This window comes from Perca fluviatilis, chromosome 10 (genome assembly GCF_010015445.1).
Source record: "Perca fluviatilis chromosome 10, GENO_Pfluv_1.0, whole genome shotgun sequence".
Taxonomy (NCBI): domain Eukaryota; kingdom Metazoa; phylum Chordata; class Actinopteri; order Perciformes; family Percidae; genus Perca; species Perca fluviatilis.
In genome coordinates, this window is record NC_053121.1 from 24477203 (window position 1) to 24504296 (window position 27094).

Genomic DNA, 27094 nt, shown 5'->3' on the forward strand with positions numbered 1-27094 from the left:
AAAATATTCATGAGTACAATTTCTAATGTACTGTACTTGAAAACATTTCTTAATTATGATACTGTCTTTTCCATTACATTTAAATGGAATATCCTCATAAAGGCTTCCTGTGCAACATTTACTTTACTATTAAAGGTTTTACAAACACATAGTATTTCTTTGTGTTGTTTTGCCATTCAATTGTACAGTGGAAGCAGTTGTAAATCTTGAAGGTGACGTGTATGCTACATTAAATATGAGAGGCTTGAATGAAATTTACTTTACTTAGAAATGACAGTCGGCACAGTATTATCATTATTTTCATAGCTGGTTAAGGTGCAGGAGTGTCCACGGACCTATTGTATCTCACTGTACAAGTGTGATTTTTTTGTATCTTTCTCTGTCCATCACAGACATGTAGCTGTTCTATTTTCGGCTGTCACTGTTTGTGATTGCTCAATGGGCCTTGAAAGGGAGCGTTGTACAGAATGGCACATACAGAGGCCCGCTCATGCCCCCTGTTGGTGGTTTGGTGCTGATCCTGTAGAGGAGTCAGAGATCTTCCTGATGGTGGAGGTGTTGTCAGAGGCAACTGAGTCAGAGTTAACAAGATGGTTCTTTTTGCAGTGACCACCCACTGTCACAGAGCGGCTGCAGTCTGAACACCCAGGGTACAAGAAAGAGAAAACAATGCATCATCCTGCTAGAAAACACTTCCCCCTCAACCATCTGGCCATTATACTGCAATGTTTGTTCACAAACAATATGTACCTGAGTAATCACTGAGTTTGAAACGTCCACAGCACAAGTAGATTCTCCACTGTTTCCTCACATTTTCCTTCATCAAACAGTGGAACAAGAAGACAAAGAACCCTAGGACAAAAGAGCATAGTTAGTAGACAAATGCTACAACATGATGTGTGAGGTGTTTTTTTTCTCATTTCTCTTAGCACTTTGTTTTATTTAAATGTTTTATTGTCACGTATTATCTTCAACTACACTCTTAAAAGTGCCTTTTTCTTCACATTTGTGTTACGTTTCAAAAATGCTTAGATGCTTCTCTATGAGTCGAGGAAACTCTGCCACAGTTATGAAATCATTTTAAAACCAATGAGATAAACTGTAAAAATGCACGGTTGTAAATGTGAACAATTTGGAATAAAAAGCTAAATAACACACACGCTAAGTCTAGACATAAACACTGACAGATGTGTTAAAAAATGACTCGCTCTTCTCCTGTAACTAATAACTTCTTAACATTAGCTACAGTTCATATTTACCCTGCAAGCTGTTAAAAATGGAGAACAGGTACATCAGGAACACTCTGCCTGGCCCAAAAGAAAAAAAGCCCAGTAACCACGTCAGGCCTAAGAGGACGGTGAGACTGGCCACAGCCCTTAAGTCATGCAAGGAGCTGGCGCTGTTTGCTGACCGCTTATTGGCCCTCATATGTCTGATTTGGATCAGAACCACGATGAACACAGAGATGTTGCACAACAGGATCAGAAGGACAAATGCCACCACAGTCACGTAGAAGAAGATGTCATTCTGCAGCCAGCAGCTGGTGGGAGGGAGAGGGTTGGTCATATGTCATTTACACTGGGATTTGTGATAAATGCCATATACTTTCTTTGTGTACAGTAAGACACTGCTGAGTGTTGGATTTCTTGTCTTTTGGTTGTTGTTTTGTGCAATTTTCTCATCTTCAACAACAAATTCATTTATCAGGCACTCATATGACTCTCACAGATTTTATTACACAATTTAGACATGATGCCCCAAAAATAGAGATAACTCACCCTAGTTTCAACCACAGACCAGTGCTTGTACTTACAATTGGTCATTGGACTGAAGCATCACTGCAGCCTCTTCAGGCACACTGCCATAAGCATCTTTATCTATGGCCAGCACCAGGCTAACTACGACCAGAGGAATACCTGTAGGAAATTATTATTTTTTAATTCCCAAACTGACTGACTAAGAAAATGCAAACGTGTTGAGCATTCTTTTCTGTCTGTTGCAGTTTGTGTAGTCTTGCAAAGCCAGACCTCTCTCCACAAATTTTGTATATTTTTTGATAGCTGATTTTCCCTTAAAGATTCTGCTACAACCCCTGGTTCATGTCTATGTCAACGGTAATGCTATTTTATTTGTTATCATAGATAAAATAGAGACTTTTTTCTATAGGTACACTTCCATTTATGATATTTAAATTAATTAACCCAGAGAATCACCTTACAGAAGATCAACTGAACACACATTATTGTGGGTTTTGACAACATTCAAGGATATAATTCAACATATATTATGAATAAAGTTTGTAATGATAAATGAGCGATAAATAAAGAGCTTTTTCATTCAAGGACATTCCTATTTTCCCTATAATAAATTACTTAGTTCTTTCCAGGGTATTTCTTGGAAAGATTAAAAACTTATGGATTCGTAAAATAAAACATTAGGCTCGTTCGAGATGAACTGCGCCTCGCCTGTGCCGAGAGCAGGCGGCAGCAGCAGGGGGCGGTGACAAAAGTCCGCTCTCAAGTCGGACAGTTTTCCAGCTGACTCCAGCAGCCTTCAGGCTGAACAGGAAGTGACAGAAACACGGTGGTCCGATTCCGATTTAATAAAATGTTATCAGACCCCTATATCAGCTCCTACACAGTCTCCAGTTGTTTTTATTATGACAAAGTAGCTGTCAAAATTCTCTACATGCGATCTGTTGCTGATTTTAATAAACAACAGACTGTAGATGATCCGTAATCTGAACAGATTTAGTCTCTCTGACTTTTAAACACAACTATCAGCCACACAACATGTGTTCTGTACAGAATAAGCTTTTAAATCAGACAAATCACAGTTAAAATCCCTCCGATTGAAAATCAATAAAAAGTTTATATAAAACGTCATCATGTTGAGTCGATTCTGAACCAATCAGCTGTTTGATCAGCTGAGAGGCCGGCGTTTCCCAGCATGCCCTGGGTCCACCTGCGTCCGCCTGGCTCTTGCAGTTGGTGAAAAGCAACTGCGCTACCTGCGTCTCAGAACTGCGGCCGCCTTGGTCTCGTGAGATTATCGTTGCCCACGTGTGCATGACGTCAGAGCAAGTCGGGATCAAGTCGGACACAAATCTAACCGGCATGCATTGGGCGCCGATCGCCGGTGATCGATTCTGCGCAGATCTGGCTCATCTCGAACGAGCCTATTAACAACTAATCCCCCAGCTGCTCGACCCCAACCAATCAAAATACACTCCTGAACCCAATCAGCCAATCAAAGCCAACTAAACTTTCATTACACTCATAGTTCTGTCTTACCCCATCCTACAGCACATAACTTGAGGATGTAGGAGGGAATATAGATGTTGAAGACCTTGACCAGTGCGAGGTACATGTGCACAGCCTCCAGGCCCATCCAGGTGAAAGAAGCCAGCAGGAAGTAGTGCAGCGTTGCAGCAGTGGCAATACACAGACTGTAGTTGGAGAAGGATGAGAGCCAGGAGTCCAGAAGGAAGAGCATGCTCAACCCCAGTAGGGCAGCTGACAGGTTAATGAGTATCTTAGATGGGTAGTCTCGACGCAGCTTCCTATAGTGTAGTGACAGATGCAAGTAGGCAACATTTGATTTTTTAGCACAATCTCCTATGAGGCAGCATTGCATCTAATGCTAAATATCCACTTTTGTAACTTCTTCCTTCAGACTAGGACTGCACAATATATAGTTTTTTTATCGTCATCACAATATTACCATAACTAGCGCAATTCGCATATCGTGAAAGGCTGTGGCATATCGTGAAAGGCACATCAGTAGAAAATGGCATTTTAAAATGTAACTATTGTTAATTTTTTAGTGGTGCCTTTTATGTTCAATTCAGTTTTCCATTTGTTAAATAAAAGAATGTTGGAAATGATTTACTTTCATTTGTTTTAAATTCAACTAGCAATTGTTGTATTTTAGCAGAATACTGAAAGCAGCAGAAATGCAAACCTGAGTACATTTCAATATTTGTGTATTTATCGCAAGTAATATCGTTATCGCGATATTCAACAACCTTATCGCATATCGCATATTTTCCTCATATGGTGCAGCCCTACTTCAGACTCCTCTAGCTGGTTATTGCAGCAAAGATGGCTTTGCGATATTAACCTGTTACAATGGGATAAGTATGTCAGTGTCACTCTGAGTGACTTACTCAAAAGCAAGGTAGGTGAGAAGAGTGATGCCCAGAAAGATGGAGGATATACCACAACCGAGATATGAGATCACTGTCAGAATCTGGCTGTCAGCTTCACTGATGGGTGTTCTGGATACATCCTGAAACACAATATACAGAAACGGTACAAAACATATTGTTTGCCTATATTTAACGCCCTGTAGTGGTGGTGTCAAAACACTTTTGCGCTGCTGGGAAATAGCAGTGAACAGTAAAACTCATCCCATGATAATTATTTGTAAAAAATATTCATATAATTATAAAGGAAGTTTGCACATTGTGGTGTTAACATCAGCTTTTTGCATCATTAGCAGACAAATATGTAAGCAGTCAGCAACGGGCCAGATTGCACACAGTATGTTGATGCTTGTGGAAGTTGTTTGTTCCCTGGTTATGTGACCAATGACTCACCAGGAGCACAGCGAAATGTGTGAGATGATCACAGAGACAGCTGGTCCGATAAGCAGAAATACTTTGGGTTATACAACCTCTGCTGTTCCAACCACCCTGCCCACCTGACACACACACACACACACACACACACACACACTTTTGATTAAAGCTGCTTATCAACAGACACAGCTTCCTGTGTTTAGGGACCTTTATTGATGTCACTGTTTCCTAAAAAGTACTATGAGCTTCAATTACTGTAAATCATCTAAACCCAACTGTAAACATAGTTTACACACTTACCATTTTTCTGCAAATCCCAAAACATGCACTGCACATTGTCTTCTGGCTGTAAAGAAAACACACAGCGAAGTGATGATGGTTTTAGAGTCAAGTCTTCTGAATGAAATTTATTTCTCACCTGTTTGGGTGTTTGGTGGCGGAGGGTCACCACCACTCGCTCCTTTAGGTTGCTGATATGGCTGTTATTGATGCTGGCAGATACTATATAGGAATTTATGGTCAAGCTACTCTGTGGTGCATTGGTTATGTGTGGGTCCTGTTAAAAAATAAAAGGGTTATCACATTAGGAGGCAAGACAAGGATAAAGTAATTGGTCAATAAAATATTCTACAGTGGGAGAGAGAGAGATAGAGAGAGAGAGAAAGAGAGAGAGAGAAAGAGAGAGCAGATTTGTCATTTTTAAGTTATTATCATTGTGACAAAATATGTACTGTAAGTTACAACGAGCCTTGCTTGATAATTATCCCAAAAACATGAGTGTGGTGTCAATCTTATACCAAGAAAGCAAATAAGCTTACTTCCCAAATGTTAAACTATTTCTTTAAAATGTCCTAACTGTAAGCTTTATGTGGTCAGCATAAGATTTTGGAGCCTAGTTTCTTCAGCCAAAAAAGAAGAGGAAAAAAGCAAGAACAAAAACATAAAAGAACAATGTGACAAATAGTAACAAGAGAACATTGAAATGAAAGTACCTGAAAAAGGTCATCTGTTCCAAAGAACTGGAACTGGACACGAGTTGTATTTCTTTCTCCGGGAGGGAAAAAGTTGTGGAGTTCAGAAGGCAAAGAGATAGTTGCATTCGTCTCAGGGAGCGGTTCACTCACAAAGTTCTGGTTGACAAAAATCTGTGAAAGAAAAGATCATCATGGACCTGTCAATCTAAAGAAAATGTTTCAGACTACCAGTTCTTTTCATTTGGTGTCATGTTAAAGCTTAATGTGCCACAGGTCAACTGATTGAGGCCACAATGTCTGTTTTTTAATGTAACACTGTTTCCGGGACAATAATGTAACAGAACAACAGCTGGGTGGAACCAGTTTTGGAGTTTAAAAAAACAAATAAAATAAGGCTTTTCTTTTGCTTGTGGATATCACATTCTTACAGTTCACAAAAACAGCTCATAAGTAATATTTACTGCCCCTTTTATTTATTATAGCATTCATAGCGTCTCACCTCTGGATTCATGATGGAAGAAACAGAGGAGACACCAAAGGTGAGGCCACTGAATTCATTTCGATCTACATTGAACATGGACAGGGCCAGAGAGGGTGCTGTTATACTGGCAGATTCATCTTGGAAATCCATATTGTTCCCCATTCTATCTGTCAGATGAAGGACACTTTTTCCAAAGACAAAAAAACAGAAAGATTAACAAGAAAATAGGATTACAAAAAAGGCAGGATTTAGAACGAATTGTAGAGTGTAGACTGTTAAATCTCACAGTTTTCTCAAGTGTTCAAAAGTTATGTTAATATTTATGTAGATTACCCAGACACATACTTTCCTCTCAACTTACGTGCTAGCCACTGGAGTGATGTCAGTTTTGGAAAGCAGAATATTTGCAATAATATTGATGATTTTGGCACCAACAGCAGGTTTGATTGTGCTGATTTTGACCACTTCACGGAGCTTCTCTACCACTGTATCCAGCTCAGAGGGAGAGAGCTCTGCATTGTTACCTAACTGAACATCTATAAGATCCTGAATCATGTCCACAACCTCAGCCGCGTTATCTAGAAATCAATAATATCATTATTGGTTGTTTTTTTGTGTTGTCGCCACACATTTCTGTTGTGATTTTATTAAGATGTTAGGATAAATAAAGGGAAATGTTTTATTTCAAAGTATTTATTTAAATATTATTATAAGCAATAGAAATTAACCAGACCGTGTGTGTGTGTGTGTGTGTGTGTGTGTGTGTGTGTGTGTGTGTGTGTGTGTGTGTGTGTGTGTGTGTGTGTGTGTGTGTGTGTGTGTGTGTGTGTGTGTGTGTGTGTGTGTGTGTTTGTGTGGCTCTTACCAGTAGTGACAGGGATATTGTCAAGGTCTGATATGGTCAAAAGTGGGCTGCAATTTTTCATATCAGGATCAGCCCAGCTGGTCATGTCAGTTTCAATGTCTAACTTACTGAAGAGAAAAAGAGGGAACAGAATCAACAGAGGCAATAAATATTCATTATGGTTTAATTAAACTTGAACAAAGCACATTTTATTACTACATTGGTCGTCTAGCTATTGTCAGTTTCAGATGAAGGATGATGAAAAAAAAAAACACTTGTCCACCGCTGATGATCGTGTCTCAATAAGCTTAAGAGACCATAAAAACTCATTACCCATATTGTCCTTTGACTGATATCTCTATCAAATTTGGCAGAGTTGATTTAAGAAGATTGAAGCCCTTCATTACACCAATAATTCACAGGAAATAGTTACTTTAGCCTGGGCTGCAGGCTGGCAGGGATCCATCAGTATTACACATATGGGGGTCAGAGCTTGTGTGCAGCATGGAAGGACTGGTTGGAACAGGACATTGTAATTGAGGGAATTTCATGTCTCATTGAGCTGTCTCTATGGAAACATGTTGTTGCGACAAAGATAGAATCTGTAGAGAATCTTTACAAGTAAAAAAAAAAAATCCTGCAAGATTAATGTTGGCTCAGGCTGGTGTGAATAACTTCCTGAACTTTATTACACTTTGTCTCAATTGTAAATCACTATATGCTTTATTGTTAGACATTTATGTAATATGCCACTCTTTGATGTCAGGCAATAAAACAAATCATTTTTTTTACTGCATGATGATTGTTTCAGATTAGTGTTTTGGCTGATTATTGGCACGTGTTTTGATTATAATTTTGCAGTCTGATAGTTTGGTCAAATATATCAACTGGATGAAAGGAAGTTAATGTCTTACCAAAGCCTGAAGCCTCTCTCTAATTTTGGCTTTTCGCATCCCATGTCTTGGTTGATTTGTGGAAATGCTTCAGGCCAAATGTATAGTCCATAGATTGTTGAAGTGGTTTCTTCTAAACAGTTTGCTGGCTCTTAAAACGAATATCTACATGTTAACAAGTCTTATTCCATAACTGAATACATATTTATCTGTGTTAGGACATCCAGCTTACCTATGTGCTTGATCGCCACATCTATAGGTTGAATAACAATGGAGTCATTTTCATACTTTGATAATAATGCAGCATTAATAACGGCTTTAATTTCTGCCACACTGTTTATGTTGTATTCCTGAACGTGGAAGGTGCAGTAGTATCTGAGGATGAAACAGACATTTAGTGGCATACAAAACAGGCAGGTAGCTTTCTGCACCTTTATTATTCTCTTTTTTAGTCACCTACTTTTTTTGTTGGCCGTGGAAAATCTGAAAGAAAGGAAACCAGAGAGATGTTTCATTGTAAATATCAATTGTCATGATGGTGTGAGATATTATTCCTATTTTTAAATTACCCCAAACTGTAAAATGAATGGCATTTATATCATTTTTATTTGTCTTACAGTGCATTCTCACCATCGGTCCATTGTACTGCTCCACGTTCCTATGAAATATTACACATGATTAACAAGTCAACCAGAGCGTTCATATCACATATATTAAACACTGGGTGCTAGTTATGAAACAATGCATGAATTCAATGGGCCCACCTTCCAACATTCTCCTTTATGATGAGATTTAGCACACTCATGGTCTCATTCACCTCCAGCTGTTTTTTCACCTTTTGCCCAAAGAGAATAATTCATTGTACACATATTTATTTTTAGTAAAGACAGCTTTCAATTGCACTTATGTGAGTGAGTGTCTTACCCATTTCTCAATAATATCCTCTGGATTTGCAGGGCTGCCAGTCATACTTAAGGTCAGATTAACTCTGAAGAATGTATCTGGTCCAACTACAGGAGTGTAAAGACAACAGATAACAGCAGTGCATCTTTATAGTACATGTGTATTTTTATCACTATTCTTAAAAGTGGTGCAGCATTTGTCCTCCACAGACTTCTCGGTTTAAGTTTTCATTTATCTCATGTGCAATAAGTGCTCTTAATTTTGAAACAACAATAAACTGCTTCTTTGTTCCCCGCTGTGTTTTTATTGTGAATGGTTGATGTTTTTCTGTTTTAATGCTGCCTTCCAGCAAAAAAACATTTTGTCTGATCTACATTGATATGAAACAAGAATGAAGAAGATGGATAAACATGATTCATGAGTTGTTTGGTGAACTGACCAGCAGTCTCGTTGACATCTAGAGGATCTCCTGTTGTTGACATGTTAGCAGGTCGACCTGGCAGGCTTTGAGTTGGACCTGTTACTGTGAATCAAATGACATGGCAACAGAAAATATTACAGCACAGAGAGATTGTCTTGCATCTGCACCTGAAGGCCTTATTCTTTCTTGCGTGCTCACCTGACGTCGGTGCACCAGTGCTGACAGTTGGCTGTGGTTCTGGCACTGCAGGGAGTAACTCTGAAAGAGACAAAGTTAATTTGTTGATTACAAAAGCCTAAAAAGGAAAATTATGATCATATTTATAATCATAATTTTCCTTTTTAAGCATGATGTCTGACAGAAATCAAATTATGAAAAACATATAATGACTAGTTCTACATATTCTAGTCATTTATCAGGTATTTTTAGAAACACTGAAATTATGTCTCCAGCTCTAATGTATTTCTGCAGGTGTGCAATAACGTTTTTCATTGGTGTATGCAGCATCCTTTTAATTCAGCCACTTAACAAGGCTTTTTTCAAACAATATAATTATGTGTGTAATTACACTTCCAATAGAAATGGTCATCTTTATGTGACATGAACATACATCCTTTTTGAAGGCAATAATAATGGTCATAAAATCTCTGGTTAATGTTTGATTAATGCTTCAGTCCCCTGAGTGAGTGAGTGCATTTGACATGTGAGAGGACTAAAGCACAGACCATATACTGTACGTACCCACAGGTAGTATGCTGATGCTGTTAGGGTCAGCTGTCAGGTTGAGGAAGTCGTAAGAGAAGTTCAAACTCAGCAATGAGGCAATGTTCACCTGAACCACTTCTACATTAGCAGCAGGATCCACGTTCACGTAGACTTCACATCTGAAACTTGGAATTAATCACAATGACATTGGTTAAATCTGCATTGTACCTAGGTTTAGAGAATATATAGCTTGCTTTTTGCATCTATTGCCTTTCAGCCCTCATATATACTGTAATTATTATAATCATTTTCATGTCTTTATTTATCTAATTTATCTTACCACTTATCAAAGGTGGAGTCAGGCAATGCCCTTGATCCCTGAAAACACAATTTTTTTCACATCTTTATTAAAAGGTTGTATAATTTCACTTACATACAGTACTTACAACTGTTCTTAATATAACTTACAGCTACATTGCCTCTGAACCGATCTAAATGCTCACATACGTCATTCATTTCCTCGGAAAGTGATATCGTCTCAATAAAAAAACAAGCCTTTTATCTGTTCTCTAATCAGCTGGTCTTTGAGGATATTGCTGCTTCTTTCCATGGAAAATCAAACTGTTAATAATGGTGTACCTGAGGTTGTTGCGCAGGTAGAGCAGCAAAATTATTAACCACATGGCAGGTACGGCTGTATGGGAACACAGATAACAGAAATCACAGACAGGAATGTTGCGAGAATTGCTTTCATGATCACACTATACATTTACAATGTACCAATTAATCACCTTTATCATTCACTGCCAATGCACACATGCACGCACACACACACACACACACAAACACACACACACACACACACACACTTTTTACTCTACTACATGGGAAGCCACACCATTTCTCTGCCCACACTGCCATGACACAGAGCTGGATTTAAATCATCTTAATATGTCTTCAATTTGACATATTTGATTACTAGTTACTTTACAGATGACATAATATGACGAGTTTTTTAAATGTAATGTTACTGTTATAACATTATAACTATGACGGTAAAATACTTCTTACACATGAATGCAACAGTAATAATAATCCTGTACTATAATACATTTTAGTATAACACTTTTGTCGCATTGAGTACATTTACTTTAAGGGCTTTTTACTAATAATACCTGAGTCATTTTACTTTGGTGATATTTCCAATACAGGACTTAAGAATCTTTATATTGCAGTGTTGCTACTTTTACTTAAGCAAGGGATCTGACTACCAACACTGTCAGCTGAGAGAAGTGTTTTGCTAACAAAAGTTGTGTTACCTTGGGGATGACACCAGGATGTTATGGACAGATATGTTGCGAGGGAAAATGCTCTCCAACTGATTATAGAAGACAACAAAGAAGAATTCTTTAGATAGGCTAATCTGACTTGATTGTTCAAAGTTATTGCTTGCCAAATTCCATTGACATTGGAAACATACCCAGTTTCTTGTGACTTCCTCTAGTGAGACTGAACAATTTCCAGGCTTTGTAGAGTGACCAATGAATGTCCACATTTTGATTTTGTAGCGTGACCATGCTAACAAAAAAAAAATATTAAGCAGAGAAAATGGCTTCTTTAAAATAAGCAATATTTCCAAAGGATAGTGTTAGACCTATCAATAGGCTTGTGAGCCAATTGCTGAACTCAGGAATGTGTGGTTTACCTTTTCTTTGACCTTAAACCGTAGTTATTGAACAGCAATGTGTATTATCTGCCCACTTATTCAACTCTCACCTACAGTAGATTGCCTTGTTATGTGAATAGGTGAGGAAACCCTGCAAGTAATTCATTTTAAACAAATCTAGACAGCTCAAACTGCAGGACCATGGAATGCAAATAAAAAGGTTGTACTATATTTACCACAATGTATGTCATTGTTAAGCTCAGGAGGGCAGTCATGTTTCCACTGCTGCAGATCCCACCTCACCACGTCTCCGTCTGCACAGCTCTGCCCCCTCAGGTCCTCAGCGTTCCATTCTCTGGCCCATATCCTGAACAGACCAATCTCACCAAACAGTTCCTTCCCAGTCTCCAGCTGCACCTCATCATTTATGTTTTTAAAATGAGCCACCCCCAGAGTGAGAGTCCCGTTTGGGGCCAGATGGGGTCGAATGAGGCTCACAGAGGTCTCAAGCTGACTAGTTCCATTAATGTAGATCTGCAGCCTCTGAGTTTGGCCAGACCAGGTGAAACAGACATTGAACCATTCATGCAATTTCAAATTACTTTTCAAGCTGTGTTTTTCTCCAAACAGCCATACTGTCAGCTGTGTATCTGTGCCCGCAAGTCCCAGCTCTGTGTGTCCCCCCCCTGGTGCTTTATAGTCAAAACCTGTCCAGTCTGTGTTAATGGTGCGGCGTAAAAGCACACAAACACTCAGCTCCTTGAGGGCCGGGACCACTGTATCTGGTTGAAGCTGCCATATACACCGACGCCCCTTGAACACCACCTTCTTACCCCACAGGCTGTTACTGGCAGAGGCAGCTGAAACAACACATAGGTTTGAAAAGACACAGGAAGATGACGAAAACTGTAATAATGTGATATCACACTCAGCGTATAATGGCAATAAAAGCAATAAAAAAACGTAAACACAATAAAAACACATTAAGACAACTGACGACATTAAAAGTGCTGTTACTTTACACACTTTTTGTATCTACAGCTATTTCTCTCTGTGATATTTTGTACTTTAAACAATGTCAAGTGCTCATTTAATAGATCTGGAATCTTACTTGAACCCAGAAGCTGTACACACAGACAGATTAGAGTTAGGCTTCTGACGGAGTTCATGGCAGCAAACAAAAACGCGTTCAATGTCAGTCAAGTGGTCATCTGCACAAAGGTGACAGTAAGATAAAGAATTCTATTTAAATTTGCATCCACATTGAAATAAAACAATAATTATCGACTTTTCTTTTTGTAGCTAAATACATAACTTAGACTTACCATGGTCATCTCCTTGAAATCTGAAGTTCAATCTATTTTGTGAGAAATTACTCAATCAGTATCAGTTCATGAGAAGCTGGCTGAGCCTTGAGTCCGCTGGCAAGTCTCACCTCATTTCTCTATAAGAAGACCTCCACACCCTCTCGCTGTAGTCCCCTGAGTTACTCATTAATCACCGGCAATAAACATAACGAACAACCACGATAACGTTACAATCATGACTTTATGAAAGCTTTGCAAATGTGAATCTCAAAATCCTCCCATCAACACATTTAAGTCATATGTGTTCTGTTCAAATGCACCTGGCTTTTAGTGTCAGAGTTCCAGTGAGAGTTTTAATGGTAATACTAATTATCTAACTGTAACAAGGCTTGACATTTACATACTGCAGGATGTTGAGAAATACTTGACACACACCCTTGTTTGTGTAGATGTTGATGACACAGATGTACCATTTCTGTTCCATTATCAAATGGCTTGTCTCTATACACAACAAGCTTTACATTTATTGATGTTATATACAGAAATCTTCCTTTTTTAAATTCCTTCTTCTGAGAATTGATTTTTATTTTTTTGACAATAATGGTCATGGCAGTTAAAGCAGAAGATGGCATGATTTGGCATACAACACCATTTGCATAGGTTGCAAGTGCTTGTACAAATGCTGGATATGAAAAAAATATCTTGTGAGGTTATATGACTCAGAGAACAGGTGTTTGTGTGTGTGTGTGTGTGTGTGTGTGTGTGTGTGTGTGTGTGTGTGTGTGTGTGTGTGTGTGTGTGTGTGTGTGTGTGTGTGTGTGTGTGTGTGTGTGTGTTTGTGTTTGTGTGTGTGTACGCACTCTATATGTCAGGTCTGCAAACAGTCAAATTAATGTTCTTGTTCTACTCTTGTGCTTTACAATTATCCTCAATAACTGCTCAAACAAATCTAATTGGCTTTTCTGTCATAGGATGGCCACGTCTGCCTTGTTCTTGGCTGTCAGTCAGTACAGTCTGTACAGTCCTCAAAGTAAAGCAAGTCCATTGTATAGCCTTCCTTTAAGCCTAACCAATTTAAGCAACCAATCTATGTCAATAACTCATCCTCTATTGTTACATCTTTATCCTGTCTGGGTGGTGAATGGTTTGAACAAGTAGGGACATGTTTTTTTTTTTTTTTTTAAGTCTTGTGGCTCCATACTACCACAAAGTGGTCAAACAGTATATTGCAACTGAATGATTTTGTCTGGCAACGTTATGATTCACGACATGAGTCTCACCTTCAGCATGCCCCTCGTCAGTGGAATCTAAGAGAACAAAACAAAACTGATTGTAGTATTAAAGATTTTATTCCAGCCTGAAAACATGCTCACACACACAAAGTCTCTTTGTTGGTAACATGTCCGTTAACAAGGGTCTCATTCATGCATTTGAATTCCCTCCCCTCCTCCTTGTCTTAGAGACCAGAGCCAAAACAAGAGGGTTCCCCAGAGGAAATATGAGAAGACCAGGTGTGACGTGAGGCGCTCAGGTGGGAGACCTGAAAGTCTTGTATTCATTGGTCCACTGGTTGATAGTCTGGTTGGAAACCTCTCCTGCGTCATTAGTAATGTAGAATGAGGGGCATTCCCAAAGATTTTTTCCCACCACTTTACCTCTGCTGAATGTGAAGCAGCTTGTACTGTATGAAGGCAAACCAAACTGCCACCGATGAAGGCTGCAAATTAATAATTAGTCTACGAGGATCATTTGAAACCTACCAAGTACGTTTTTAAGCCTAGCCTTTGAGAAAGTGTAGTTTTTTTGTATCAGCTTTCTTCATATGTGTAATTATAAAATCGTGTTCACAAGTGCATACATACTTTTTTAGGGTGGCTGTTTCAGTGTAGCAAGGAAGAAGAGTAACATACTCCTTAGAGAAGGACCATGGACAGTTTGCAAATGGATGCTTGTCTCTATGCTGCTCTGCTCATGGTAGGTCTGACCTATACCTATATACCTATACCTATAAGCAATTTCCTTTGACAGATTTCTAAAACTTTGACTCTCTAATCCTATCATTTCTAGATAGTCATTATTTTTCAGTTTGCAAATAATAACTAAAAACAGTGTCTCAGGCATGGTACTTAGGCTAAATATTGAGCTGCTTGTACTTGTATTTCCAGATTATGCTACATGATGTGATGTATTGGTCAATGAACAAAATCTGCTTATTGAGCAATTTCCTTTAAGTCCTTAAAGTGTAATTTAATTGTCTTACAAAATAAAAGTGAAAAAAGTGCTGTGGTGTTTTAATGTTTTTAATGCATATGAACTTGTTTCAAGTCATAATTCTAGTTCAGCAACCTACCTTATTCTTTATTCTTTAAACTACAGACACCCTAACCCTAACAATAAAAAAACAACAACCTCACTGCAATGACACCAAGGAAAACAAGGTTCTCAGAACCCAGTTATATATATATATATATATATATATATAAAATAAAAAAAAACACCACTAAAGAATCAATTTATCCTGCATAACAAGTACTTTTACTTTGACACAAGTACATTTTGCTGGGAATGTTTCTGTACTCTTACTTATATTAAGTAAGATTTTCAATACATGACTTTTACTTCAATACTTGGTAAAGGCTCTGAATAATTCTTCCACTGCTGATTATTTTAATTGTGTGATTCCTCAGGTTTGGTTCTTGCTGGTGCGCTCTGAGCCTAGCTGCGATCAGACAGAGTTCTTACACACTAATGGCACCTGTGTTGTATGCCCTGTGTGTGGGCCAGGAGAACAGCTCTCAGAGGTAACACACACACAATACATTACAGTAGCAGCCCCATGTTTTTCTCATTTCATTTTCCTTCTTTTACTTGTCTTGCTACTTTGCTCCAAGTCTATATTGTACATTGTTCTCAGGACTGTGGTTTTGGAGATGGTGGTGAAGGTGTCTGTCTTCTGTGTAAAGAAGGGACATTCAGTGCAGATACAAGTGTTGCTCCATGCATGCGATGCACCCAGTGCAATCTGCTGAACCGCCTGAAGAAGACAGCATGCTCACCTACCAGCGATGCCCAGTGTGGTCAGTGCTTCCCAGGGTGAGTTACCTACACCACCAGGCCTAAACATCAGCCACCTGATATGTGCAAGCATTTGCTTTTGTGTCAAATGTATGAAGGTGATTATGTGTACAGGTATTATGAACTCAGGAGCATGACTGGGGAAGTGGAGCTGCCCTGTGTGTCTTGTTACAATCATGACACAGTCCATAAAGAGTGTTTGCTTTTGAAAGCTCGAAGCTCTAAAGGAGGTAAGAACCAGAGCTAAACCTTATAGACTGAATGGCAATGTTAATAAGCTTGTACAAACAGTTTTAGTGACTAGTGATTTCCCAGAGACGTTGTCAAGGAAAGGTTATAACTCTAGTTCTCTGACAGAGAGTGCTGTCACTGCACCCAGGGCAAATGTCAGAGAACCAAAAGAGAAGAGTAAGTAACCCTCTGTGGATTTTTACTAACAACTTTTTTGTTTCAACTCATTAATTAAATTTCACTTGACTGTTGTCTGTTGTTGTTTCTTTTCAATTAAGGAGTAAAAGAAGAAACATTCTCCATGGTCCTGATTGGTTCAGCATCAGCTTCCTCGATTTTCCTCATTGCTCTGCTGCTTTGGGCCGTCCTTCTGACTGCTGAGAGATTCAGTGAGTTGGACACATGATGTTTGACATTTCTGCTATTTCTCCCCATCTGTCTTTTGCTTGCTTGACTATATTTGGATCATATTGCAATACTCAGAACAGGTTCCTGAGTACTGTCCTGGGCCTGAAGGACTGTCGTCTGCAGATGACCGTCCGTACACACCTTTGTCCAGCCCAACAGAGAGGGCAGCCAAACAATCAGGGACCCCTTCACATACATTCGTTCCAGCTCAAGATCCCCTAAGGTGCTTTGCAAATACAACATACTGTTTGATTACTCATTCAAGGGACCTCTATCAGTCTCTATGTCATTATTTACATTAATTTCATTTCTACCCAGAGGCCTGCACTCACTGAGCCATGAGAATGAGGTGCATCCTACTTCTATTGTGATAAATGTCACCACCAACATGAGGCCCTCCAGTCCGAAAGAGGAGATCATCACACCGGAGGAGAAGCAAAGAAGCTCCTATTCCATGGAGGAGGTGAAGTGGTGTAACTTATCATATTGTTAAGAGTCATGGTGTCCAGGCCAGCGAAAGATAAGCTTACGCTTTGAAATAAAATGTACTCTAAATAAAATTTACCGTTGTTGATAAAACTTCACTGCAAGAGAATTTTAGTTTGACAGTTATTCAAATTGGTTTAAGTCCATGTGTGTTTAGTGTTACAATATGTAAGCAGACCGGAAATCCTGAGCATCTCACCCACAAGTCTGTGAGAGGGTTGGTATGAGCTCAAGAGTGAGACAAGTTAATCAAACACACAATACAATGGCTGATTTTCAGTTGCATATTTTGAGAATCACTAATTCTTCTCTGAATCAGAAATAATCACGAATGCATACTGTATCTTCACATTAAAAAAATTTTAACTAGAAAATACTTTGTATTTTACCTAATAAATTATGTAATTTATTGTCATTTATACATGTTGTATTAATTCAATCAGTTTCAATACTAACACAATTCAATTTATTTTATTCTGCTCCTGAAAAAAATGACAATGACCTCTTTTCTATGTTAATATCAGATGGAGCAAAAACTTCAGACGATATGGGAAGTGGCTCAAGGTATGTTTGTTTTCCTTTAGTCAAAGTAAATAAGTGATCCCTCATTTTATGTGTCCATAATAAATGTTAAGCTGGTTAATCAATTTATGGATGAGTTCAGTTGTTGGCGCTTATCTCTGAAGTCCATGTTGGTGATTCTGTTGTGACTCTGTCCAGGTCAGAGTATCGAGATACTCGACTATGACTCCGTTCAGGATTTGTCTCTGCTGCTTAACTCTGCTGACAACAGCAACGTGTTGAGGAGACTGGGGCGGTCTTTGGGTGTCCCACCTCAGGTCAACGCTCATCTTCAAGGCTTCCAGGACCTCTTTAAGTACCTGCGCACCTCCACCTACACACTGCTGCCCCAACTGGCACAGGCTGCCGCGCTCTTGCCTAATCCTCAAGTTGTTGCTAGGATACACAGAGCTGTGATGAACAAGTGACCACGTCTTAGACCCAGGATGTGTTACCATGACTTCAACTGTTATATTATGAATATCTGACCCACTTTCCATGATGAAACCGTCACCATGTGGATTCCCCAATAAGGCTAACACTTATTGTTGAGACACAAAGACATTATTTTTAATAGAATGAATTAATTTTGACTATTATAACTATTTTCTACACCTAATGGTCTATTGTTGTCTGTACTTTATTTGCTTCCATCTGAATAAATTCCTTTTTTATTATATGTCACATTATTAATGAGTTTGAATAGTGAGAGGAAGTCATTAATTGTGCTTTAAGTGTTAAGTAACACAATATCCAGGTCATTGCAACTGAACCCTACATGCGGTGTAACTTCCTGTTTACCATGTAAAATAGATGAGAGGCCCTCTGGCTAAAGCATGTGAGACAGACCAGGACAGAGGATACAGTGTTAAGGGCAAGAGAAAGAACATAGAGCCCTGAGAAAATATGTTATTCTCTCATTTGGAGAAGTTTGCCAACAGATAATTTTCCCTTGATCTCTAGCTCTGCAGATTCTTCAGCACACTCAATCTGGTAAGGTTTACATTTTTCCCATCACTATTTTTCTCAAAAGCAAATAATGAACAAATGTTCGGTTAAGTGTACTGTCTTGTTTGACACCTTTCTTCCTTCTAATCTGAAAACTCTCTGAATCTCAGAAGTGAGAAATGTGAGAAATATTGTATATCATGAAATAACTTTATTTGTTTAATTGAACCTTCTTGTTTCATGAAAGTAGCGTGATTGTTTGATTAATTGGGTCTGAAACATCACTGCTGGTGTTGTCACTATATGTTGTGGATAAACCAGTCTCGCATATTGGATAAACTTATTAGCATGCAACAACTGCCAAATAATACTGTCTATGAAACAAACGCTAGGGGGCGCTTTTGGGTGTCATAGCTAGTATTTTACAAGCGAGCCCGTAGATCGTCTATTGTGATGTAATGAACAATCACTAATAGGCAGAAATACTGGCACCTTGCAATTTGCACAACGATAACTTGCGGATCACAATTAGTTTAATTGCCCAAGTATTGTGTACACATACAAGGAATTTTACACCGGTTTTTATTAAACACAGTTCCAGTAGAAATAGAGATAAAAATGGACATACATTTAAAACCAAGGACAATAAAACTGAGCAAAGATAGGTTAAACTAAACATATACCTTTTATGCTCATTATACAAGTATGCCTTGATTAAAAAAGTAGGCTATATATAAAATTAACAATGACCAACACTATAGAGTGTCTATAAGTCTAGTGTAAATTGTACACATAGCCTACAAGTAGTACAAAAAATTATAAATAGCCTATTGAATGGATGTACATGAAGTGGGTATGTAGGCTACAATATGCATGTAAGTCTACAGTAGCCTATATACAATGTGCAGGATTTATATTTGACAGTGATGATGCGTTCATGTTAAAGTGCAGTGTGTATTTTAAACTGTAAACATATAATTTATAATTTGTAAGTCAGTGGATGTTTTAGTTTTACAGGGTTATTTTATGTCTTATGTTAACTGTTAACCGAGTAACGGTCTGTGGAAAGAAACTGTTCTTGTGTGATTAAAAGGAAACATAAAGGCTCTGCAAAATGCTTTAGCCTCTCCTGTGTAATGCACATTTCTTGGAAGTTGACGAGTTCACATGTCGAAAACCATGTTTAAAGTTTTTACTGTGAGCTCTTGAGCTCATAAAAACGTGTTTTATTTGCAATTTTGCATTTGGTCTCCACACACAAACCAAAAAATAATTTGAAAATATTGAGGTCAAATCATTTCTCCTTACCGATAATACGTTTGACATTTTAATAGCTTAAATAGGCCTAAAGTTTATTATATGTTTAAATGATATGATTACTTTTTATTTAAATTAATGCAAGATATTTGCAGCTGACCTGTCTGAAAACTTTCCATTCACACAGCAGCTTTTTGAAGGCTTTGTTCATCCCTTAGACTGTTAATGTTTACAGTCAATGGTTCATCCGCGCTTTGTTGGTTTCCGGGAACGGGTCAGAGTGAGACCTCCTTTTCGTCGCACCCTGTCTTTGATGTCCACGTCCCCGTGGTGTCCGAGTTCTACCGGCTGCGATGTGTTACGCGCCCCTGCTTTAGAAAAAAACAGAGAAGGAAAACTTCATAGAAATGGCGGAGGGTGCTACGACTCTCAAAGGCTTGCGAGCCCAAATGGGTAAGAAAAATCTTGGCAGTCATGGTTATTTTTTGACCCAGTTGTGTCTTACAATGTACTAATAACTTTGTAATGTTTGCTGCCAACTGCCGCCTCAAACCGGGTTATTTGAACGTATTGTAACGCAACCAGTTCGCCGGGCTAGCTAGTAACGTTAGCTCGCTGTCCGGTTATCTGCTGACAATGGATGCGGAAAATCTGCAACTTCCCGCATTAAACGTTGTAAATTGGATTTGATTTTCCCACCCTAGCGGAAAGCTTACGTATATTGATAACTTGCGGTGAAAGCTAAACGATTGAAGTACTTGTAGTCAACGTTATCAAAAGTTGTAACGTTTTATTGTAGCCTGAGAACCGGTTGACATATCACGACTTTAACGTTACTTGTCTGGCGCCTAGCTCACCTAGCTTTGCTTTAGCTTTGCTTCACCGCATTTTAATCACGTTGTCTAACGAAGTGCTACTGTTTGAATAATTATTTGACTAGATAGATACACTCTAAATGCTAGGTAAACGAAGCTAACCGCTTTGTAACTACGATTCGTCAGTAGCTTAGGTAACCATGCTCATCACTTGGGGATTATTGTCAAAAGTGATCATCTGCTTATCAGGAAGAGTTCGGGAAGCGCTTTTCTGTGCATGTCTTTTGTGTAACGTTAGTTGACAGCGATCTGAGTTGATGCCTGCAGTACTAGAAACCAACAGAAACTACTTTTTTTTTCTAGCCACGGATCGGCCGGTTCACAGTAGCTACTTTAGCAGTTTTGTAGCTTCCTGCTCTGAACTCCTCGTATCTTAATACAAAAGTGGTCTTTTGGCCTATATATCCATTGGACAAATATACCTATTTGTTGACATATGGCATTACCCCCCTCCACTCTCTAGGGGAGGGTAACCATAACAATGTCTGACCTGAATTTGAGATAAAGCTGGAGTGTCAGACACACAGCTCTGATAAGGTCTGCATAGTTGCTTTTTTGAAATATCTTGATGAAGTGATAAAGGAGTCTTGGTTGGACCACCAGCCCCATGTCACAAACAGCTCTGTAAGCAAAAGGCACATTGCATTTTTGTAAATAGTACTATGTAGGCCAACTGCAGCAGCAAAGTCTCTATCAATGCTTCTCATCCAGGCCTCAGCTGGCCCCTTCCAGACGTACATGGATGTTTACTGTGTCTGCATCTGTGGGCATGAATGCACAGTTTGTTTTGACTCAAGCTGCAGTTGGGCTGACAGTTTTTTCTGCATACCCAGTGTGGGTGTAGGCATGTTTTACCCCTGGCAACAACTGGACCGTATTTAGTTCATAATCTTCCTGTTTCCCTTAACTTTCAGTATCTGGAATTTACATCCATCCAACTCTGTGGTTTTATGAAAGTATCCACAACGTTTAGAGTTATGTGAAATGTAGGAATCCTGGCATTGTGAGCAATAAAAAAGATGTCGGTTTGCTCAACCTTCAGTCAGAGCACAGGACTGACAATAATAAAATAATGTTAGGAATCTAGCTCATGTGCATGGTCATTTCCACAAGAATGTGAGCAAGGATAAAATGTACCCTGCTATTATGAAGGGAGATCGCACTACTGCAAGTCACACTGCAAGGTTATCCTGATCCTGGCTCAGCAATTGCTGCTGCAGAATTAAAAGCATGAGAAGTATTTCTGAACTGGTTGGATTTAACCAAAGGAGGAAATGGACCAGCCTCAATTTCAGTGTGTAGTTTCCTGGATCTGTCCACTTAGCTTTGCTCTTACAGCACACATGCCCCACCTCTTGTTTTATTTCAACCTTTTAAGTTGGCTGGTGGGACGTATTACAGTATAAGCGTGTGCACACACCAGAGATTTGAATAGCAAAACATGTAAATCTGTATAGGCTTGATAGCTATCATCAGAATAGTTTTGTTCATAAGGCATCAGTTGGTATGTTTACATATCATACTTTTTGTTTTTGTGGATTGTTCTTGTTTTCTTTTATTTCACATTACACGCCTGCATGCACATACATGAGTTCCCTGCCAACTTTGCCTGGAAATTTGGGGTTTTGAGGATAAATTCCCATTTAGAATCAGATCCAGAGTGTCCAATTATTGAAAGTTGATTTTTCTCTTGCAACTACATAACACTGGGAAGCACACACATTTTGATGTAATGTGATACATGAGCTACAGACTGTGAATTAGGGTTGTAATATGTAACGGCATTTGTCACAAATTGTTGGATGTTTAGTTCGGCACTCTTGGTTCTAACTTGTTTGGATTTGGTAAGGCCTATAAACCAAATAATTACAGGTGTAATAGACTTATAGAGTCCAGCCTAATTACAGTCTATGGTTTGGCATGTAACTAGAAATTCCAGAATGCTTGTAATTTATTGATAAATGTTGTAGTATTTAAATGTTTGGTATATATTTGTAATCTGCTGTTTTCATGTAGAGAGTTGACCATATTTATAAAACTAACCTAACACTATAAACCTTTACTGTAAGTAGGCTACTATGTTTGAGCCCCCAATGCCTTTTACCATAATGAAATAGACAAAAGAGTCTAGCAAGAACTGGATTGATAATGCATTTGTATACGATCAGATCTTTTTAATGCCCATCTCCGCAAGAGAAAATGGTCCACCTGGAAGAGGAGACTCCCTAGGAAACTGGGATGTGTCATCATTATCCTGCTAGTACTGCAAATAGCCAAGGCTTACCTTTGCATGAATAGGTCCTGAGTAATCCCATAGAAGATCTAGTGTGTTTGTGCATGCATGTGTGTGCATGTGCACGAGCGTGCATCAGCAGTACAATCTGAGGACATGAAATCTTGAGCCAGTGATGGGAAGCTCTGTGTACCATAGATGGCCAAGAAGGTTGATGTTGTTATTGAAGCCATGTACTACTGAAGGCAGTTTCACTGCTTTTGGACAAGAATTATCAGAATAAAAGGAACTAATTGCTGGTTTGAGTTGTTCTGATTAGTTAATTAACCTGTTGTAGTGTTTGATTGGAGTCTAAAGTCCCTATGTTCTTTTTGTACTCAGTGGCTGGCTTATGGTTGTCCACCCTTGCATTAAGCAGCGCAGACACTTCCTGTGCAACAAGCTACTTAATTGTACCATGCAGGGCTCATTAAAAGCTGTAGTTGGAAAGAGGGACAGAAGTCCTAACCCACTCTTGGTTCCTCCCCACTATACCAGCGTTGTCTCTGTGACAGAACCTGCAAAAAGTATGTCTAAAGATCTCGCTTGTTATTTAGAACTAGCATTTGATCAGTGTTAGCATTCAACTAGAAGTGTTATGATGTAATGCAGGCAGCCTGTTTCCTGTTAAATGTTGTTTTCTGGCCTGCGGAGCCAGGTCATCACCAGCCTCCCTGGTGGACTTTACTGCTGCTACAATAACTCAGCAACATGAAGGCTGGACCACATCTAATCCATATGTATATGTGCCGCGTTCAGAATGTTTTTCCAGTGTTTTTTGAGTTGCTTCTACTACCCCAAACTGCTGGATGATGTTGTAATCAGTATCATAATAGCTGTACAAATATATTCAATAAATATGTCACAATATTACCAACCTGATTAATTACAGATCATACATCACATTAAACTACATGATGACTTTTGTGATGAGCAGATGATGAGTGAGTGGAAATGGCGCTGTCCGCCCTCTGCAGACTGGATCTTTAACAATATCCAACACGTACCTAAACAATTGATTATGTAGCTCTGATAATGCCATTGATCAGCCTGTTGTATGATTAGTGCCCAGTTGAATTACTAGTGGTTTTGTCCCTTTTAACTTTATTGAAGCGTTTAGCCGAGTCTGTCGATGGCAGTAGCAGTTATGTATGTTAATGTGTGCAAATCTCCATAGTGATGGAGTGATGAGAGACAGCTCCACTGATTGGCTCTTTTAATTTCTATGACCACACCTGGCTCTCTTGAGGTCCGTTGGGAAAATGTATCTCTTCCCGCATCTCATTTAAGCACTTGATGCACTGGATATTATAGCCAGTGATTTAATGCATACACGGTCTTTAGCTTCACATTTGTTACCTACTCAGCTCCTTTGCTTTCCTGTCTGCGTTTACTTCCCTCTCAAGACCAGAGAATGCAGAATGAAGTCCAAAGCCTGTCATGTAAGAAGGTCTTTTGTGTTCTCAACTAAATTGTGTATGGTATTTTGTGCAAGTTAATACTGTTTGAGCTGCCCCTTGATAGATTTTATCCTAAATCTACCAATGTATGGATTATTATATCTGCACCATGTCATTCACAAGGTGTTACTGTTAATGTACTGTATATTGTACAGCCTGACCAAATCAGTTTTCTCTATTTAGCTATAAATCCTCTCATGTCAGAGTCCACTCCTACCTTGATACAGACCTAAGCATGGTTGAGAAGCTCTTCATCCTGAGCTGCAGTGTGTATCACTTAGCAACAGTTACCCTGTTACACAGGGTGCTTGGCATTTATTTATTTAATCTTTTTTGCCTTCATGTGAAGGTGGAGAGAAACAGAAGCGGTTGGGAAAACGAGTAAGATATGATTATGGGCTACATTCAAAGCCAGGACATATCCGTTAAATCATGATCTGCACTACTGATCCCTGAGCCATCAAGATACATTATATCTTTTTTTCTATTAAGTGTGTGTTTTACTTTGGGTTTTTGATTCATTAATTTCCTAGAATTAGATGGCTTTTTCCTCTGAATATAGATCAGCTCCTTTAAGCCCACAGTGCCCCGTCTGCTTTTCCTGTCTATTCTCTTGAGTAAAGGAGAATGTTTGTGTTGCCAGAAGGTTAATAGCAGTTCCATCAGTGCCCCAAAATCCATTATGCTAACCTATACTGTATGCTAAACATACAGCATGATTCATTTCTTTCACGCACCATAGCATGCTAAATAAATTGTTTGCCTTGAGGTCGGTGTATTCTTTGTGTTATTGTGTGATTCTGACTACATGTACAATCTCATGGCACAGCATTGGTGACTGATTAATTCAAGTAATTAGTTACTCTTTTGTTTCATAAAATAGCTTAAAAGTGCTGTCTAATCACAGCCATTTGTCTTTATTTACCCACCGTTTAAGCTTTGTTTATACTTGCATGAGACACTGTTGCGCGGCCCTCCACAGATGACGCAGGAGCTACAAGCGTGCACAGAGGCGTTTTGTGCGCAACGGTTGTTAGTTGCAGTATTCTCCAAAACGCCAGGTGGTGTACAAATTAAATATTCTGTGAATACTCCAGAAGTCAAATAGTGTAGAGAGAGCAGAAGTAAAGTTAAGTAGGCTGCCTGGCAACAGTAGTAAACACAGATGTACCGCCAAACATTGCATTTGTGTACTGCAAATGTTAACGTTACTGTTGCTTACCTCCCAAGTTGAAATTATTGTCCGAACCTAGATGTTTAACGAACACTCTTTCCATGAGACAGTTTTTTAGCTTTGACAAGGCGATCGCTCATGTTTTTCCATACCTCTAGCAAAATGCCCCTTATCTTTTCCCAGTGTGGTGCTTCTCTCACCACGAATTTAAAGGCCATTTGACTGTCGCTGTGGTCTCTACATGAAAAAGCATACAGATATTTGTACAGGAAAACCTGGTTGGCCAGTCTTCTCCCAGGCATCCATGTTTAAATGAAAGCGCAGAGCGCGCCTACGCCTAGTTCCAAAACTTTAGAGGTGGACAGGCAAGCGGCGCTTTTGGAGCCTTCGCACTGGACGCGGAACACGTGATGCACTTTTCGCCCAAGCACACACACCGGGGACACTACAGCGAGCATAGACCTAGCTTAAGCCTAGTCACCAGTGGGGTTGAAGAAGGGAGTCTGAGACCAGTACTCTTCCACTTGGCATTAGCTGCAGACTTTGACCCTCATAAGCTTTTTTGACTGGAGAGCATTGATGCTGCTGCAGAATACAGATGGTGCATGATTACCTGTCAGCTGCTTTGTTCAGCTACTTTGTCATGTTTCTTATTTTTGCTTGTCTGCACTCATAAATCTTCCTTTGGTTCAATGGCGCAAACAAAGCACACTTGATAGTGAACAAATGTTATCTTTCATTTTGTCGATGTTACTTCATGTAAGAAAGGCCCTTTGTCCCCTCTGCTTTCCAGAGAGTAAGGTAGTAGAGTGTATTTCCATACAAATAGGACATGGTACTCTGTGGTGGGCACAGCATGAGTGTTTTCCACGCCTTCGTGTAACCATTTCAATTCGCTACGGCTGCTTCTTTTAAAGACAAATGTCTATAGCTTACCTTGGTGGCAAATAAAGCTGCCATTCCTAAAGCTGGTTTATAAAGAAAAGCCTTCCATTGATTTAGTTCGTTGAGTGTGTTTGGTGTTATATCTTAGAGCTGGGCAATGTATCAATATTATATCGATATCGTGATATGAGACTAGATATCGTCTTAGATTTTCAATATCGTAATATGGCATAAGTGTTGTCTTTTCCTGGTTTTAAAGGTTGCATTACAGTGAAGTTATGTCATTTTCTGAACTCACCAGACTGTTGTAACTGTATTTGCCTTTAACCACTTCACGCCATTATATCCACATTATTGATGATTATTTATCAAAAATCTCATTGTGTAAATATTTTGTGAAAGCACCAATAGTCAACACTACAATATCATTGTGGTATCGATATCGAGGTATTTGGTCAAAAATATCGTGATATTTGATTTTCTCCATATCGCCCAGCCCTATTATATCTTACTTTATCTTAATTACTTTTCCAGTTAGGGGTGGAGGTGACCATATTGCAGGGACATAATATAAATTTGTCTTCCATCAGAGTTGTATCACAATATATATTGATATTGCGAAATAAAATGACATATACCCACCCCTATTTAGAGGCTACTTATGGCAAAGAGCAGATCTGAAAACA

The 27094-nt window shown here is 39.0% G+C and overlaps 2 protein-coding genes across 10 annotated transcripts in view; one reads left to right on the plus strand and one right to left on the minus strand.

Moving 5' to 3' along the window:
• Positions 1–362: 362 nt before the first annotated feature.
• adgrg4a (adhesion G protein-coupled receptor G4a) lies at positions 363–12941 on the minus strand. Of its 2 annotated transcripts, XM_039812672.1 has the most exons (30): positions 12905–12941; positions 12795–12826; positions 12581–12680; positions 11706–12329; positions 11284–11381; positions 11123–11181; positions 10443–10497; positions 10144–10181; positions 9840–9988; positions 9297–9356; positions 9117–9200; positions 8699–8784; positions 8539–8609; positions 8405–8432; positions 8235–8257; positions 8007–8149; positions 7796–7925; positions 6903–7009; positions 6399–6615; positions 6056–6221; positions 5575–5727; positions 5001–5138; positions 4883–4928; positions 4601–4704; positions 4169–4290; positions 3294–3562; positions 1814–1916; positions 1260–1540; positions 751–852; positions 363–637 (listed from the first exon to the last, which is right to left on the minus strand). In XM_039812672.1, the coding sequence occupies exons 3-30, from the start codon at positions 12636–12638 to the stop codon at positions 489–491; spliced, it is 3663 nt and encodes a 1220-aa protein (XP_039668606.1). In that variant the 5' UTR covers positions 12639–12680; positions 12795–12826; positions 12905–12941; the 3' UTR covers positions 363–488. The 2 variants fall into 2 exon arrangements, with proteins under 2 accessions (XP_039668606.1, XP_039668605.1); XM_039812671.1 differs by lacking the exon at positions 12905–12941 and having other exon boundaries at positions 12795–12898.
• Positions 12942–18466: 5525 nt separating this feature from the next.
• Positions 18467–27094, plus strand: part of map7d3 (MAP7 domain containing 3) — a 31943-nt gene continuing 23315 nt past the window's right edge. For 7 of the 8 annotated variants that reach the window (XM_039813137.1, XM_039813138.1, XM_039813141.1 and 4 more), the window contains exon 1: positions 20062–20195. In XM_039813137.1, the coding sequence (XP_039669071.1) occupies positions 20150–20195 (46 nt within the window). In that variant the 5' untranslated portion in view covers positions 20062–20149. Of the gene's footprint in view, positions 18531–20061; positions 20196–27094 lie in introns of those variants that run through there. The other variant, XM_039813144.1, reaches the window with a different exon arrangement.

Excerpts from the sequence above, each read along its gene's own strand:
- adgrg4a (XM_039812672.1), bottom strand. The coding sequence starts at position 12,638 with ATGAACTCCGTCAGAAGCCTAACTCTAATCTGTCTGTGTGTACAGCTT. Across the intron at positions 11,182-11,283 it reads AGGAAGTCACAAGAAACTGG|TTGGAGAGCATTTTCCCTCG; the intron begins GTATGTTTCCAA and ends TTCTATAATCAG. Across the intron at positions 853-1,259 it reads CATTTTTAACAGCTTGCAGG|GGTTCTTTGTCTTCTTGTTC; the intron begins GTAAATATGAAC and ends CTTTTGTCCTAG.